At 46.0% G+C, this 17,998-nt stretch overlaps 1 protein-coding gene across 14 annotated transcripts in view; it reads left to right on the top strand.

The window, feature by feature from the left end:
* The window catches only part of LOC143425434 (agrin), a 371,036-nt gene that overhangs the window by 258,315 nt on the left and 94,723 nt on the right, over positions 1-17,998 (top strand). For all 14 annotated transcript variants that reach the window (XM_076898201.1, XM_076898200.1, XM_076898199.1 and 11 more), the window contains one exon: positions 3,622-3,831. In XM_076898201.1, the coding sequence (XP_076754316.1) occupies positions 3,622-3,831 (210 nt within the window). The remainder of the gene's footprint in view (positions 1-3,621; positions 3,832-17,998) is intronic.

The following is a 17,998-nucleotide window of genomic DNA, read 5'->3' as shown; positions in this document are numbered from 1 at the left end:
ACCTTGTACAGTGCTACGATAATGGAAAGGATGCTTAAAGAACAGGATATAGAAATCCATTGTGTACAGGTGCGCGTATCCGTAGCACACGGAGAGATTGCAAATAAATGGGATTTACGACGTAATTCGTGGCTGAGAAAATGGCTTCCAGTTATCATTAGATTGTAAACAGGCTGTAAACGTTTCTCGTGCTATCGACAGTATATCTTCATGTTTCAGGCAGAAACGATCGCGTAAACGATCGCGTATACAGTTTAGCATTTCATGGAAAGAATCATCGCGTTTATATTCGTTTCTCTTCGCGGTACCAGCGATCCTGTATCTCGTATCTATCCCCCCCTCCCCCGTTTTAAATTCATCGAAGGCAGTAAAAAAGGGGCGATCGCGAAGGAAGCGGGCAACAAGAACGACGAGCGTTAACGCGAATCCACCTAGGAACAGGATCGAATGCCACGGAGCGTTGACCCTTACTACTGGCTGACTATAAGCGGTACGTTGCTACTTAATGTGGAGCTGTTTACCGTGACGTAGTAAAGGGCCCCTTCCCCGCTGTTATAAACTACGTGAAATATGGATCGTACCGAGGCGATTGCATCAGCGTGCATGGCAAGAAAGGAGCTAACCCCATTCTTGGAATATCTACGACCCGAAGAAGGCGGACGAAGATCCTCCGGCGATACGTATTTCGTCGTTAAGCTTAAACGAATTCCCGCGCAGCCCAAAGTCTACGTTAATTAATTTCTGAATTATTCTCCCACGCTCACTTTCTCACGGCCGGATTAATGAAAAGTATTAAGTTCCATCGGGACCTCTCGCGAAACTTCCGATACGATTTCGTTTTCTAGTTCATTAAAGAATGCTCCGTTGATCGCTGTTGCGAAATGTTAAATGTTCGATTTTGGCAGTAATTAATACCCGATAATTCACGCGTTTAGTGTAATTCCGATTATAAAATAAATCAGAGGTATTAGAGGGTTTGCAGTTCAGTTGCAAAGAAGATTATCCGAGCTTGGATATGAAGTTATTTACCAGCGCGTTTCGATAATGAAATGGCACGGTTCGACGCGGACAATTGGCCGAGAGTGCGGAATTGATTCTGTTACGACTGCGCATAGCCCAGTGGAGTCTTTTAACGACAAAACCGGCGAAAGTGAAACGTATTTATTACGGCGGTGACTTGTTTCCAGCTCTAATCGAACAACGAGCGTAATGGCGTTACACTGGCCATTTGAACCGGTTCGAGAAACTACGTGAAACCAATTAAAGTCGCATTCAACGTACCGTTTACGCGTTTTGTCGGATTCGACAGGATTTCTCTCTCTGCAGCGAAAAAAGTTTTTTTTTTCGTTTAGAAAATCTACAAATATTTGTCAGGGGTTTAGACTCTGCTGGTATAGAGAAGGACTGCAAACATTTTACGATAACTGAAATAAATTGAACTGCGAAATTTGCCGGTCAAACAAATTGGAAACGTAAAAAGGGGTCATCAGTGTCGCTGACGCTGCGACGGGACAAGAAATACAGATGTAATCGCTGCGTCGAAAGCAAATGTTGTCGCGCGATCTGGTCTATCGCCAAAGAATATATTACACTTTATGCGTCGCGATGAACTATCGAAAGATCATTTCGTCACTGAGAAAATAACAAGAACACTAGAGAGAACTAGATATTTCCACAATTACAGTCCACTCCAGCGTCCCCGACACGACCCATTTAATCCATCCAGTCAAAGACACGGTGGGAGAAGTTTCTTCAGAAGTCGTCACCCTCGACGCTTTGAAATATCAGCGAAATCTGCGTCATCCACGGAAATAAAGGAAACGTGGTAAAGGTAACGGTGAAACGTTACACACCGGGGTACGCTTTGTGCGCGTCACGGCGACGCGCCCAGGGGTGCTTTCAGCGGGGCCGGTTTCTCCGGCTGGGAAACCTCAAATACGCGTCAATTCGCGTCCAGCTGAAGCGGAAAAGGGGTCGCGTACCGAATGGCAAAAACGGCTCTTTATCAGGTCGCGTTCCGTTCGCTTCGGCGCGGACGTCGTCCATCTCGACCGCACCCCTCGTCCTACGACCGTTTCGACGAGAACTCGGCCCGCGTCATCCAAGTCCACGAGGATAAGAAGAAAGCCCGAGCGTCCTGAAGAGCCAGGAGCGATTGACCCGAGAGGATAGAAGGAGTAGGGCGATTTTTTCACGGAGGATCAACTTGTCCGCCATATTAATGACCAGGGGTGGTCGGATTATCCGTCGAGGTTACCCAGCGGTCTCCTTTCGGGCTGAAGCCAACTTTCCTGGAAAATTGATTGCGCTTCCTCGAACCTCCCCTTCCTTTCGCTCTCTTTTTCGCCCTTCTTCCTCTTCTCTCCCGCGTACGGGAAAAAGGGAGCCACGGTCGGTGGGAAGAAGAAAAAAGGGAGAAGGGAGAAACAGGAGGTGTCGTCAAAGGAGAGAGCGGTGACGTAGTCGTCGTCGAGAATTCCTTTCTATGCGGTATGATCAGCTGAAACTAATTATTTTCGCCGAGTAGCTCCCTTTAATTGGTGTTTTCTTACCGGCTGTCCCCAACGGCGCGAGAACGACAAAGGCTTCGAAACACGAATTTTCGCTCCCGTCGTTGCAGTAATTCAGTTCTCGAAGTTTCTTTTGCGCTCTGTCCACCCTCCGCTCTGTCCGAACCGGAACTTTGCTACGAACGTCTCTTCGTTTCTCCCCGTTTAAGAATGTTTTGCGAACTTCGTTAAAGAGGATCGTTAAAGGTACGGGTTCTCGAAATAATCGACATCTCCGAGGGACACCACGCGCTTTGGGATTTGTACCGCGTAGAAATTAGACACGAGACATTTATGTATCGTAAATCTCGGTACGTTACGCGCGTGGAATCGTTTCGACTGTGGATTTTACGAACGTCGAAGGAAATGGCGATGAGATCTTAATAATGCTTCTTTAATATTAGTGATTTGCGTCATATTATGTACAGTCGTATGAATATAGAATTGACAAAAGATTGAACGAAACTCGACACTTATCTGGAATTCTAATTCTTGTTTAATTTTCACGTTCGATAGTGATGTATTTTCACTGATATCAAGCAGCTTGCTGTCAGCGAAATCAATTTCTATATCTGTTCCATTAGATTGTGACAGCCAGCTTTGAATAAGACGTGAAATATCGAATTGATATTTAAAACGTGGCGCTTCTTCACCTTCAACGCTATTGCATTTCGATGCACAGTTATCGATAGCACGCTCGAAATGGTTATACGTTTCGCAAATTTAAACCGTGCGAAACTTAATCCTGGCTCAGATTCAATTTATTTGATTAAAATCAGGGTAAATTGCATATTCGGGTCCGAATAAATAATTCGACAAGATCAGTCGTCCCAATTGACATTTAGAAAGAATTTAAGACACTATTCCGATACGAATAATTTAATCTTCATGACAATACTGCATGATATGAAAAAGTAGAATTCCAGAAGGTCGCCAGAAAAGGTGATCGAGGCTGTGTAATAATTTCTAAGACAACCTGCTATTTCTTTTGTCCTTGTTTCGTCCATCTATCGTCTAACGCACGATCAGCCAGTATCTCATTCTCTACAAATTAGTCACATTCTCTTTTCAGAGCCTTGCGAGAAGACCTACTGCGCTTGGGGTGCGACGTGCGTCGTAGCAGAGAACGGGAAACCTTTATGTCAGTGTCCTACCGATTGCCCCACGACTTCTGAACCCGTCTGCGGTGCTGACAACGTGACCTACATCAACTATTGCCATCTAAGGAAGACTAGCTGCCTCGAGAGAAGAAATACGCGAGTGAAGAATCAGGGCGCCTGTGGTAAGTACCGTTTCCCTTATACCGATTTTCGCCTTGCTGACCTTCGAAATCCCCGAATAAATCGGCCGGATATCGGGGAAACTGCGATTGGATAGCAGAAATAAAACGTAACACGCTGATAAGCCAACGGAAAAATGTCGCCAAGAGTAATGTCTTAAGATAATTCTTCCCACCTGCTCTAATTACGCTCAGTCTCTGTCGGTATTATTAAATACAGGAAGTCCATCGGAGACGCGATGGAATGCAAATAGAAATCGGAGCGATTCCTCCATAGATGACAGAGGCACGAGGAAACTAGTTCCATCTTATCGTTCCGTCGCTCTTCCTTTTCCCATTACCACCACTCTCTTTCGGAAAATGGAGACGACGCGACGAGATTCCCGTGTACGCAAATATTTCCTGCCGCGTAACGGCCGCATTCGCGTCTCCCGTTTTCGATTCCCTAATGGCGTACGCCGGGACTCTCTCCGCGCGAAAATTTCCACTGGCGGCGGCGCACGGTAGATCTGTCGATGCAAAACGGAAACTTATTCCGCGATATCCTGCAATAATGATAATGCCCCGATATCGGGACGCGTTCCGCGGCGTCGCTTCATATTATTCGCGTTCGGATATCGTCGGCCGCGAAAATAGAGACGCAGCCTCTCGATACGTCGCATCCGGCTGCTTCGACACGCGTCACGGCTAAAATGCGCGATGGATATAAACGAGGAGTTACGGGTCGGCTACCTGGGAATCAGGATTGACGTGAAACCATTTGTCGCGTTTGTAATTCGCGAAGAAACGCGTCTGGCGTATCCGTTATTTATTCCCGCCGACGAATGATGAAACGGTTCTCGGCTTTCCGTTCGCATTCCGTCGAGACACTGTCCGAGTTTCCCATTCGACGGTTAATATTCGTTATTAGTCTTCGACGAGACGCTCTCTCCTGCGCGAACACCAGCGTTTCCTCTAAACTAAAACGTAACAGAAGGGCCAAACGAGGAACTCGGGCCAAAGGTATCAGAAATTCGATCGATGCAGCGCGCTGGCAGCTTTTATTTCGAAAGTAGAACGTTTCGAAGCTTAGCCAACACACGATCTATATCGCATCGCTACGTCCGGACAATGTTATTTACATTTAATTATTTCACCTCGTTCGAGGGAGCTTAAACTCCATAAAGCGGCGGCACCTGTGTAATACCCCGGGCCCCTGGTTTATTTAGACTTTGAAATTTCCTCGAAACTTCGCCGCGAATCGGACGAAGCGGCGGACGCGTGTATCGTCGCGGTGGACGCGCGACCCGGCGAATTCGAGGACGCTGATGGCGTCGAAGGGAGAAGAGAAGGCAGGGGCGCGCGCCAACCACCACGCCTCGAAATGTATTTCATCGCTCACGGGTCTCTTTTTACCCGTGGCCCGGTCCGGCGGGATCTTGCCACCATGAATTAACCATCATCCGATACCTGATTTTTGCCCACGATGGAAAGCTCGCCCCGCGGCTCGTCGCTACGCTGATTCTCGAAACGATCTTTTATTCAAACGAGCCTACACGCGTTTTGTATCGACACGTAGCGGAGCCAGCGGCTGTATGGTACCGTGGGTGAAAATCTTACGACCCTCGCGGTACCGAATGTATTACGTGGATTGAGAGGAGAACGGCTGGCGGACGGTGCGTGTTCATGGAAATTACTTGGAATTCTTTCAAGTTCCCGCAATTGCCTCGAATCGACCGGCTTTTCGATCCAGAGGAAATTGAACGGTTTTATGATAAGGATGGCGCGGACAGTTTTGCATAATCGACGCTCGAAACGCCTCGGAAGGTTTCGCGTGATACGGTTTCGAAGCGGGTAATTTCGACGAGAGGAAAGATTGAGAGATAGGCGTGTAACGTACGCGTGGTGTTAATTAGAAGGGGATCTGATTTATTTCGAACGCGTGGAGAACTCGATTCGAGCGAGTATTATGTTCGAACGATATTTTAAACGTAGATTGATACTTGGTAATATTTCAGATATCGAATTAAACTTGGTTGCAACCGATGCAATCCAACTTTACTGAATGCAAAAGTTTCAATAATTGGTGCAATAGCTCGAATAATAAGAGGCGAACGGAACCCCGGTAAATCGAGCATTGAATTACATTTCGTTACAATGAACGGGGTTCTATTGTTGCAAGCAAATCTTATCGAGCAAACTGTTTATTGGTCGCCTGTTCCCGAAAGGAAATACGCGAATAAATGATCCGGTAGACGTGGAAGTTTTTGTTAACGCAGCTTTCGCAAAGATTCGGGTAATTACGCGGGAACGGAGTTAGAAACTCTCCTCCCCTACACAGAATATAAATAAACCGGATATCTATTAGCAAAAACCCTGTCTAGTTTTGCGAGCCAACTTGAAGTTTAATCGAGTTAAATTATACAAGTTCTTGGTTACACAAGTCACCCTCCTCTGTGCTAGGAGTGCTCGAAGTTGTGACAGTACGTTTCATCAACGTCTGCAGTATTTTACTTGCAATTGTGCGTGGTTATTATAACTATTAAACAGGCTGCCTAACATGTTACCTAACAGGCTAATTTCGAGTAACTAACGGAAATAGGACAGCGCTTAGGAAGAGTTAAAAATAAAAGAATTTCGAGATTAAACAAAATATTTTATGGAGACTAGGGAACGATATTCATGAAATTTTGAGAATATTTTTGGAATCTAGGGAAATCAAGGTTATTGAAATATCGCTCGTTGGTCTCTACGACAGGCTGTCAAGCATTGTTAGACCCTTTTATCGCGCAAATTAATTTCGTTCGTCGACCATGAAATTCCATATTACACGCAACGACCTCGCACGCACAATTTCCACCGCGTAGCTCGTAACTCTCGTTGAAGGTCTCTCGAAAGCTTTGAACAAATTTGCAGTTAGCTTGTTCCTCGTCTTTCTTCCTGCGCTTTCGATTACCCTCGCGCGGCGGAAAAATCCTGAAAAGTCTACGAATGACACGCGGGGTCAGAATCGTTCGAGATCTCGCAAGGATCTACGTTTACGGAAGCACTCTACCGGGCTTATATAACAATTTATTCGTTACGCAGCCGCAGCGCTTACATTCTGAAAGCTTCAACGGAACTGTTGTGGATTATTTTGAAATTTACTCGCGATACGTTTCGTTTGGTTTTATTCTAAAACGTTGCATCGCGACAGCGCAAGCCCTGTTATACGCGACAAATGAATATAAAAAGTTGACATTAAAAATTCAGATCGTGTATAATGAGTTTGTATAACATAAGTAGAGTGTAGTAATTAATGTTAAAAATTTCAGAACAGGGCAGGGTGACATATATCAAATTTTGATAATTGAAATAAATGCAGGATATATAGATGCATTGAAGAATGCATATGTACGTACAATTTTTCAAAATACTTCGAAGTCATTGAAAATAATCGCGTGACAGACGTAATTACGCAACTCAGGATGTTCCTACAGTTAATAAATAGCGACAAGCGAAGGTGTTTAAATGCCAGGAACGTAGGATATCGATCTGAGAAAAAGCGTGTCCCGAAGGAAGTTACAAAGAGATTCATTCACGTTCGTAACCTGCTCTCGAAAGTCGAAGTCGGACTCCGGAGTACGCGTATTATCACGTCCGGGCCGTTTCCCTTATTCTCTCCCCTTACCCAGCTACTTTCCTCTTTTTCTCGTTCTTATCTTATCTGGAGTAGTTCTGGTTCATTGCAAGCCCATGCTGTGCGCGCGGCTCGCAAAAGACGGCGTCGGGCTTCCGTGTTATTAAACAAAACTGTTCGAGGAACGAGAACGGCCGGAGCAGATTTAACATCCGCCTCTATCGTCGAAGTCAGAAGCTTTTTATATTTTTATCGCCTCGTAACCGCGAGATTCATCGCGAGTGCCAGCGAGGAACTACTATCTTCAGACGTTGCCTTTACGAGCTCGAACCGCCGTCCGTGAAAATGACCAACATCCAGCGAGTAACGTACCGGCTCTCTTAGACACTGTTCCGCGAGTATTCGACCAACCATCGCAAAATTCTATCATTTAATTGCAAACGTACCTTCCGCGGTTACGCGTACGGGGAGAGCTCTCTTCTTATTCGACCGGGCCACCGCCTCTCTAACAGCTTTCCCATGTGCTGGTAAATTATTATGCGAGCAAACAATGCGGTACCAGCGCCGAGCAGCATCGTATAAAATGGCTCGAGTGTCCCTGGTGGTTTCCTCGGACGAGTTTTCCTTCTGATGTTCTTCCCTCCTTTTACTCGCCTCTCGCCGGTTACTCGTTCACGTGCTCCTCCTGTTGTTTAAAGTATCCTCTCCGCCGCGCACATTCAAGTTTACACGCCTTGAACGCCGTTGTCTCTCATTCTTATTCCTCATCGCGTGTGTACATTCAATTTTCCTCCGCCCACCACCGCCCATCTCGCGTACCAAGTCTTTAGAACGCGCGGCACTTTCCTTCGAAAGTGTTCAGACACCCGCCTGATTGTAACAAATGCTCGAGAGAAGTAGTAAAAATAATTCCCGCTCCCCTTTTTTCGTCGCTCCTTTTTCCTTTCCCTCGATTAGCGCGCACTTGGAACTCGTCGAAACGCGCCTCGTCGACGACGCCTCCACGGTCCGCCTGCACGATCGGCGACGATATCCGAGGCGAAACGTATTCGTCGTCGGAGTAAAACGGATAAACGAAACAGCCAGGTAGATAAGGGAATGAAAAAGGGGGAACGAATGATAAGCGCGGTCTTAAGCGCTGGCTTTCAAACGCATTCCATCCCGACGTTGTTTCGCCGGCTCTACGCCCCGCTTTATCCGCTTCCTTCCAACTACGTGCCACGAATTTATCGATTTATTTAATGTATTTTCACGGTGGCGTGATTCGCCATGAAATTCACCCGATATGGAAATCGCGGAGCTTCCCTGTGAAATTGTCGATAAATTGCTGGATACGATTCGCGCGAGAGCCACGCGCATATTTAATTGCTGATTCCTTATTGTACCCGGTATTGTGCGCCGCGAGGGTTTTTGTCGCCTTGCCTCGGGGATTGGACGCGACAGACATTTCGAGGGGGGACGGTCAGTCGCGAGCGGAATGACGGGAAGCTTTTGAAATGCACTCACGCAACTCTCGTCGGGGCTGGGAGGAATGCGGCGGATAGAATCAGGAAATTGTCCACTGTAATTGAATTCTTTCCTCTGATTCGGCTGACGTCTCCAGATTTCGAACGGCGGCGCGTATTTTTTTTTTTCCTTTTCTTCCTCTTCTTTTTCGCGCCGAGCAGCCATTATTAATTTCGACTGTGCACCTCAGAACGATTGGAAAATGTTCCGGGGAATCGATTATTCCGAATCAAAATTGAATTTCAAGCTGCGACGTAATTTGGAGACTAATATTATTCTCCGGTATTTCTTCAGCGTAATCGTTTACACACTTGGACGAAAGCAACTTGAAATTAAATTAATCTTATCAGCTTAGGCAGGTCCCTTCCGATCTAAATACTAATTCTGATCCTTCCGCTTCCGACTCACGTCACCCCACTGGAAATGCTACTGTTCCTGTTTCATCCGCGATGGGGTATCCTCTTACCACGCGCAGTTTAAGTCTACCAACATCCTTTGCATACATTTTGCAATGTTATCCTAGTAAACGATTTTCTTAATAAATAATCTTCCTCGTTGACTCGAATTTCACAGTAATTTCATGACGTAAAAGTGTTCAGAAGAATTAAAAGCTGTTTTATATCGAACGTTAGATGTGTCTGACTATAGGCAGACCAATTTCCCTTGCGTACTCTTCCGTCCTTTATTACATCTTCATTCGATGGTTTAAAAAACATTATCGATAGAAACGTCATTGAAGGAACGATAGTTCGATTTGCCAAAGCGTAAAGAGATGTCCTGCTGCTAATCGAATACCTTAACCGAATCTCTGGTTGCGAGCCGTTTCTTTAATTGACTCCGGACAATTTGCATCACGAACAAAGTGGATACACGAAGACTCCCTCGATGTAAATCGAAGGAACATTAAGTTAATTACCGATCCAAATTGGATTCCGATCGAATCCGCGAAGGTGCTCGACGGTATCGTTACCCGGAACAATTCGAGCGGCATTAATAAGTTAGACGAGCGATCGACGATTTTTCCAATGTTAGACGTCGTCGCAGGCTACGTCAAAGGCAATGGGATGTGATTAAGATAATTGGGGACTATCTCCTCGGTACACTTCATTACATCCTCAAATCGGAGCTTGCTCGTGCTCGGTCAACTTTTATCCAACTTTCTAGCGACGATAAATCGTCGATATCGCCTGTCCCCTCCCTATCCGGCCATTCCCAGAATCGGCTCGACAGAATGGAACGAAAGAAGCACGCTTTCCGTTCCGAATGCTGCCTTTTCATCCGAAAAGAAGAAGCCCCCGCCCTGTAATTTGTTAATTACGAAATAAATGCGGATCCATTCCGCTTCGACGCGACATCTACGGTTCTCCATTAACGACACCGCAAATATAATTTGGTAATTCCGAATTTCAATTAAAACGCTGATTGGATATTGCTCGCCGTGAATAGCGTGTAATTAAATTATTTAGCAGAAGGTTATGAAACACGAATAATGACTAGCCGTTCGTTGGCCATTTTACTCGATACTCAAAGGTATCGACGGCTCCATACGATCCGTTATTCTTCTCAATATATAATATCTAGAATATTCAATCGTCGATCGAAACGTCGCGTTTTTGCTAATTAATGCATTCCCCTTCGAAACCATGTTCGATTTCAGACACTTTCGTCGCGCGTTCAACCAGACATCCTAATGTGCCTATCAACGACACCAACGCAACAATGTTCTATATGCTCTACCTGAAAGACGCTCGATATCCACCGCATACATCTTCATTCCACGGAATGGCGGCAATCCGTCTTCCTTTCTGGCTGCTCTCGATTTCTTGCAGGGGTTGATTGGTCGCGACGCGACGGTTGTACCATTTCGTGCAGCTCTCTTTCTCTCTCTCTCTCCCCGGAGAGAAGGCCGCGGGAACGACGAGGTCGTATTCGCGGCATTTCGCGAGCCTTACAAAAATATAAGGATATAAATCCGATCGAAGTACCCGCGAGAATCCCTCGGCGGTGATTTAGGCGAATCCGATGAAGGGTGAACGTCTAATGTGTTCCGTTGGAGCGTCGTTATGATATAGGACACCCGCGCCGCGTATTTCTCACGAATGGCAATACGCTCGGACAGCTTTAGAGGCGGGATTCTCGTATTGGGAAATGTAAAGAAAGGAGCGGTGCCGTTTCACGGAATGCATTGCTTTAATCCCCCATTTACATACCAGGTCATTTTCGCCTGCGAATATTTGAACCGAACCGGCCATTTGTCGAATCATTTTGCTCTTTCAATTCCTTTCCGCAAAATTGTCCCGTATTTTTGGGAGGAATAATTATGAGCAGGGTCGTCGTTCGTGTGACAAGAATATTTACAAACGATCAGAGCGTTGCGCTCTGAACGGTGGAAATTGATTTTTTGTTCTGCTAGGCATTTATCGATAAAGAAGGGCAGGAATCTGCGCGTGTTTCTGAAACGCTGAAGGTGTCATTAGCGAAACGCATCGCATTATTTATGCGCAATTCGACAGCATTATACTTGGACGTTCAGGCGATTAATGACCAGCTCGTATATCATTTATGAGAAATTGATATGCCGATACTGGTGTTATTAAATAATAATCAATATTAATTATCAAGGAATATGTACATGTGCTCAACCGGCGTTAGCAACGAGCTTTAACGACTACAGCGTATTACGAGCACAGGTAACCCTACTATAACACAGTGAGTAGGTTGCTTTAAAATGCCGTGTTATGCGAAAGCGTGTTATATGAGACCTGGATCCCGTACAAAAACAGGGGCTGCTTTTCCGAAACTTATTAAAGACAAACATTTTTTTTAAATTCATAAGATGTCGTGCTACAGGAGGGCTATTACTGTGTTATTAATCATTTCATGGTGTCGAGTTGGATTTCTTGAAATATTAAAATATAAATTTTCCTTTCCGACGTTACATGCATACTATCGATTAGCATATTCCTCGCATTTACATTTACATTTATTACACGACGGATCACAATTTCGCATTCGTTTCGCGAAAGTAATCAACTAGTCTCCTTTGATAATGGTAATGGAGGGAAATATTTTCCTCTCCACTCTCAACTGAAATTAAAAAGGTGCATAACGAGTGTGAATGCGTCAGTATCGCTCCCTCGAGGATCATTTATTCTCCTGGTAAGCGCGAATTCCAGCCAGACAATGCAACTGCTTCCGCTTTTACAATTAGCTTAAGATGAATGACACTAGCCATTTCGTAGTCTGTCGGGCAACATGCAGCGTAAAGAACGGGGTACAAGCTTTCGCATTACCAGGCCCGTTACATGGGTATTTATCGTTTCTGTAAATAAACGCAATCGCGAATGCGTCTTTTTAGGCATAATACTTTCCAAATGGCCCAAGGTAAAGCATACTACGACCAGCGTTTCCTATTTCTCAGCCGTTTCTTCATATACAATCCTCTTCTACTCGCTTGGCCACGCACGATCTTCATTCTATTTATCTGGACGTGTACCATTCTATTCTATTTATATAGCGACCGTGTAGAGCGACGTACTACTTGTCCGGGGCACAGAGAACACACGTTTCTTCTCGTCCGACCACATACGGGCTTGTACTACTTGTCGGGTCTCGCGCTCGTCGTCCCTAATTATTTCGCACTTATCCGGCAAATCTGATTGTACCTCGCGCTGAGAAGCATATGAAATACGATTGCGTGGAGGAGTAATTGGTTAGAATAATTCTGTGTACCTTCCCTTGCGAACTTCACGCGGTAGCATTGTTTCACAGCGCTCTCCGAGCACCTTAATTCTTTAATATCAGTGTTTTTCTCGCGCGATGCGTTTAATAATTAGTTTTCTCGCTGCGCAGAATTATGAAAGTTTCACGAAATTTATGTCCGAGGTGCAGAAATAAGGGGTTGGCACAGCTGCGAGAGTATTCTTAACTAGCGCTAGGTATCGAGTCAGAGGCGTAAGCCCAACGGATTTTCAGAGGTGGCAATTTAACGAGCCTCGACCCAGGCGTAAGGTCTCATACGCGGGAACTAATATCACTCCTCCCTTAATTCAAGGCCGGCTCTCCATTTACCTCTCTCAATTTCGAGGCGTCTCCCGTGCACGCTCCCGCCTGCCACGCGAACCTCTTCAATTATTAGGGCCACGAAGCCTGTGGTATTTTCAGGGTGTTTTGACGATAACTGATGGGGCTGGCAAGTTCCACTGCTACCGCCACCGTCGCTAGACGTTTATACAACGATCCGCACGCGCGCGGTCCACACACGTACACGCACACGCACACTCGTGGTTGTACACTCGCCGTGGAACATTGTTTTCCGCGCTCGCGCGCGTACCACCGCCGCTTTTCCGCCCTCGTAGCTTTCCAACCACGTCGCGCGTTGCTCTCGACGAAATTTAATTCCACCACCGACATTCTTACCCGGTCGCTCGCTCACTCGCTCGCGCGTACCACCGCATGATTTATAACGACATTGAACTGGCGCAACAAACGTATAGAACGCACGGTTACGCGTGTTATAAGTTGCACTGATATCACCGTGAAATATTGTCCCTGATGGTTCTTGTTCGCGGAACGTACTTTCTCCGTGCTCGATCAGCTGTTCCGCTGGCTGTTTACCGCTGGTTGTAACGCTGCGCACTGAAACCACCCCATCGTTGGTTCTCCACTTATCCGTGATGAATTTCGGTATTCATTAGATCCTCGTTCCAAGGTGCTTATGTTCCCCGCCTCGTCCATTCGTTTCGCGAACTTTTCGCCAGTTTAGAGTTTAACGAGTTACGGGTTTAGTTTGATAGACGATTCCTGGGTGTTTTTTTTCTTTTTTTTTTTTGTAATACGTTGAATCATTTTATCATTTGACTCGAAAGCAGAGATGCTTACTTTCCTTTGGTATACGTACGCCAGTAGTGCTCTAAGTAATTGCATAGCCGGTTTTTGCGGCAGGTATACGTGTACATATATACGAGTGGTACAAACACGGATAATCAAGGCGGTAGCATTGTTTATGCCCGTCGGCAGGTTCTTGCCGGACTCGACCACCATTTTTCCTTCTGCGCCTTATCTGTATGGGTCTATTCACGCGCGATGGAAGCAGGCCACGCGTGTGAAATTTAATTCGCGCATCCGCGTTCCACTCTACGATTGGGCTTCGCCGGGATTGATAACGACATTGAATCAGTAGACTCGCTTATACGGCAGATACGTTTCGGTATTGTTGCTGATACAATGCGTGCTATTACCGTGAAATACTATAGCTGGTACATTACGTACTATCCGCTGGCATTTACGCACAAGTATTTCTCACGATTGCCATGCACTAGCCGAGCTTTACGTAATACACTCTTGACGATACAGTATGGAATACTGTGTAGAAAACAATGCTTAATTGTACTTTTAGAATGGCTCCGTTTGAAGATAAAAGAAAGCTTCATAATTATTCCAATTCCAAGCGTCCAGTTATATTAAGATATCAACTATTTTCGTGTGAAAACAATTTCGCATGATGGCAACCGGGGACAGAGAAACTCTCGTCGCGCGACGTTGGCGCGTCTGCGGAAAGCCCAGCAGCTGCCAAGTAAAATTCTCGCCGTTCGATCCGGCCTTTATGCGTGCACGGAATATGAAATTCCTCAACGGTGTCGCCTGTTACACGCGTTTACACGCGACTACCGGTGAAAGTAGACGCGGACCGCCGTAAACAGAGCCGTGCAGAACGCGAGCAACGCGGAAACGCGCGGCCTTACGGGCGAGGACACGGTTGCGCGGAAACATGTAACCAAGCAGAATCGCACGCAGGGGAATTCGATGGCGCACGGTTCTTGGTTCCCAAGGCTACCTGCCCGCTGGAGGACTCGGTATGGGTGTCACGTGGCGGAAACACGACAAGCATGTCGTTCACGCGGCAGCGTCACGCAATTTCATATCCCGCCCGAAATGCACCTCCGTTCCCCTTCTTTTCTTCCCTTTTCTCCTTCTGGCTGCTCCGCCTGTTTCCCGGTAGCACGTGTGCGCCGGTAGAGAAAGCGTCCGCACAGAAATGAAAAGCGGGCGTGGACAGGGGATCTGTAACGCGTGACTGAAAAATATTCTGCATCCTTTCGTTTTTTAGACTGCCTATTTCGTAACCGATGCATTAATTTAAGTGCGATTGCCTATCTCTTCGTCTGGAATTTCTTACTTTAATTTCAGTGTCTGTTCGACTTGTGAGAGTTCGTAACGCAATTGTCTGATCGGATATTGAGCTGTTCTACTGCGTTCATTTACGTGTTACGTACAGTGCCAGTTTTAACGCATTTATTGTTACGCGTTTTTCATTTTTATGACTCAGAATGATGTACGTTGTCATTTTCTATATATGTTATTAGTCTCTTAGAAATTTTTGAAACGAGACTCACGGAGTTACCAACAAATATCCGTACGCTGCTGAGGAAAGTTAACGTTACGAAGTTTAACGCAAGTATTACATATAATATCGCTCGAATCCAGGGTGATAGGGGCAGATGTTCTCGCTGGGGGAAAGTGACACGATACGGCTGAAAATCCTCGACGATATTAGACGGTAGGCAGACGAATAGCCGTGCGCGTGTGAGGCACATACGTAATCATAGAAAGAAACGTACAAGTCGTCCGGGAAGAATTTAGCATTGAGACATATTGAATTCTTCCTCGCACGGGTTCCATGCGAATTTCGTCTGAAACATCAGACCATTGCTTATGAAAATTTCCTACGTTTCGAAGGTAATGTCCAGCCCCATGGTTAAATCGGTTCATTTCTCAAGGCAATATATCCATTTGCCGCTCGAACGGGAATTGAGAACCGAATGCGAATTCACTGTTGCGAATTAAACAAATTTACGGAACCATCTGCAAAGCAATTACTTTCGATTGTCCTCCGCTAACACCGAATACGTTAATATCGAAGCCTTTAAAATCCTATAAACTTTATCCCGGCCTGATCAAAGACAAACGGGGACGCGCGACCGAAACTGGCAATAGAGAACGCCGAATCGGGCGCGTTTATTTAATAGCTTCGCGACTGGTTTCCGCGCTTCGTTTGCCGACGATGCGTCACGATGGAATCGCGAAATATGCACGAAACACAACGCGCCCCTTCCAGCCTCCTCCCCCAAACTCACTATCCCCGTCACCTGTACAGTCGTGTATACCTACGCGTGTTTACGCGATAGAGATTGCACAAACTGGATGTAAAGTAAATAACAACATCCGCTATGATTGCATGCAGGCGATACAGCAACGGGCTCATAGACTGGGTGTTTCATTGTCGCGTATGGATTACGGAACAGCTATGCGCGCTTTATAATCCGAGCGCGAGGATATTCCGCGGGTCGAGCTACGCTCCCTGTACCGGTTCGTAATTAGAAGGACGTGCGAAAGCTGAACATGCAATGAAAAATATTATGCTAAGATAATGACGGTGCAAAATTAAACTCGAGTTTTAATCCACGGGGAATTTAGGAAGATGTTTAGAATTAAATTGGATAACTTGGGGGTGTTGGCGCGCACAGCGCGGTGGCGCGCGAGAATCGGTTTCGCTCGACTCGTTCATTCCGCGCTAAGTGGATACCCGGATAGAGAAGTTTCGGGGGAAATTAATAAGAGCGCGACGAATCGAGTGTTTAATTAATTTATTTATCATTTTAAAAGACGTTGAAGGAAATTTTCCCTAGAGATTATATTACCGTTTTATATTACGCGATTCTTAGATAGTCGCTAACAATGAGAAAAGGAAAGAGAGTGATGAGAAGGTCCTAGGTTTTCCAGAGGCAGAGCCGAGCTGAGAATAAATTACGGGACCCGGAAATTTCGACAAATTTCGTACGAGCCGTCTTAATCCATTCCCAAGCGGAAGTTTCAATAAGAGCCATGAGTTATGCGTCGCCATAAAGACTTCTCTATTTTCCTCCTAACGTACCTTTCTGTAAATCTTCCGCCCTCTTTTCCCATTGCTCTGACGCTATCCTCTTTTCCTTATTCTGTATTACCGCCTCTCGCGCTAGCCATTCGATCAAACGCACATATACATACTCGTTCACCATTCTTCCACTAAGTCTTCTCGACGTGCGATACAATTCATATTACACTCTTTAAAGCCTTTATGCTCTTCGAATACTTGTATTTTTTTTTTATATGATTTATAATTGGTTAGAAAGATTTCATACGAGAATTTCCCTGTTTCGTATGAATTATACTCGCAATCAATTAGAGTGACCAGCAGGTTGAAGACGCGTGCACAATGAAATAACAAATAACGGGATAAATCCGGTTCTTAGCAACAGCATATCGCGGCCGTCCCTTTATTTATCTGCCCCGTTTTTCATCTTTTGTCCGGCAAGCGGACCCTAAAATCTCTCTTCGTTCCGCCATCCTCCGCTTCCGCCTTCTATCCGTAACCGGCCGAGCTAATCCTGAAGAATAGCGCGCGGCATTTTTCACAGGATTCGAAGTAACAATCTGTAACAGAGCAGCCGAGGATACTGGCCGCTTCGGTCTCCGGTACACGAAACATCGATACTCGACAAGTATAGAAAATACGAGGAGTTATTTGCCGCTTCGTATCCTAAGGCGATCGAAATGAAAATTCTTCGCGCACGCACAATAAAGAACAGACAAATTTAATTTGTACATACGATGATACTGAGAAACCCACCTGAAGTCACGTGCCACAGATCGAATACAGCCGTTGCCAAGTACGCGCGCAGATACTCGAGCCCTCGAATTATCCAAGTGGTCGTCGTTCCGAGGTCTCGAAGAGCACGGTCCCAATTATGAAGTTTCACCCTGAAACCCGCGGAACTTATCGTTTCCTTTCGCGTCCGACGGGCTTGAAAAGCGAGTTCCGGTGGGCTGTCGATAAGCCGGAGGCCGCGTCGGGCCAGGGGTTGGACGGGGCGGGAAAGTAACAACGGGCGAAAGAAAAGTCGAACGCGGGGCAGGCCGAGGTAAGGAAGGCGCGCGGTAACAAGGCGAAGGTTCGCAAGTATTGCCGATGGCAGGTATTAAAGCATTTGTCAGCCGGCTGAATATTAGCGGCCGGCGTAGCTGCTA

The sequence above is a fragment of the Xylocopa sonorina genome, chromosome 7 (genome assembly GCF_050948175.1).
Source record: "Xylocopa sonorina isolate GNS202 chromosome 7, iyXylSono1_principal, whole genome shotgun sequence".
Lineage (NCBI taxonomy): Eukaryota > Metazoa > Arthropoda > Insecta > Hymenoptera > Apidae > Xylocopa > Xylocopa sonorina.
The sequence above is the reverse complement of the archived record's forward strand: the minus strand, read 5'-3'. Positions and strand labels throughout refer to the sequence as shown.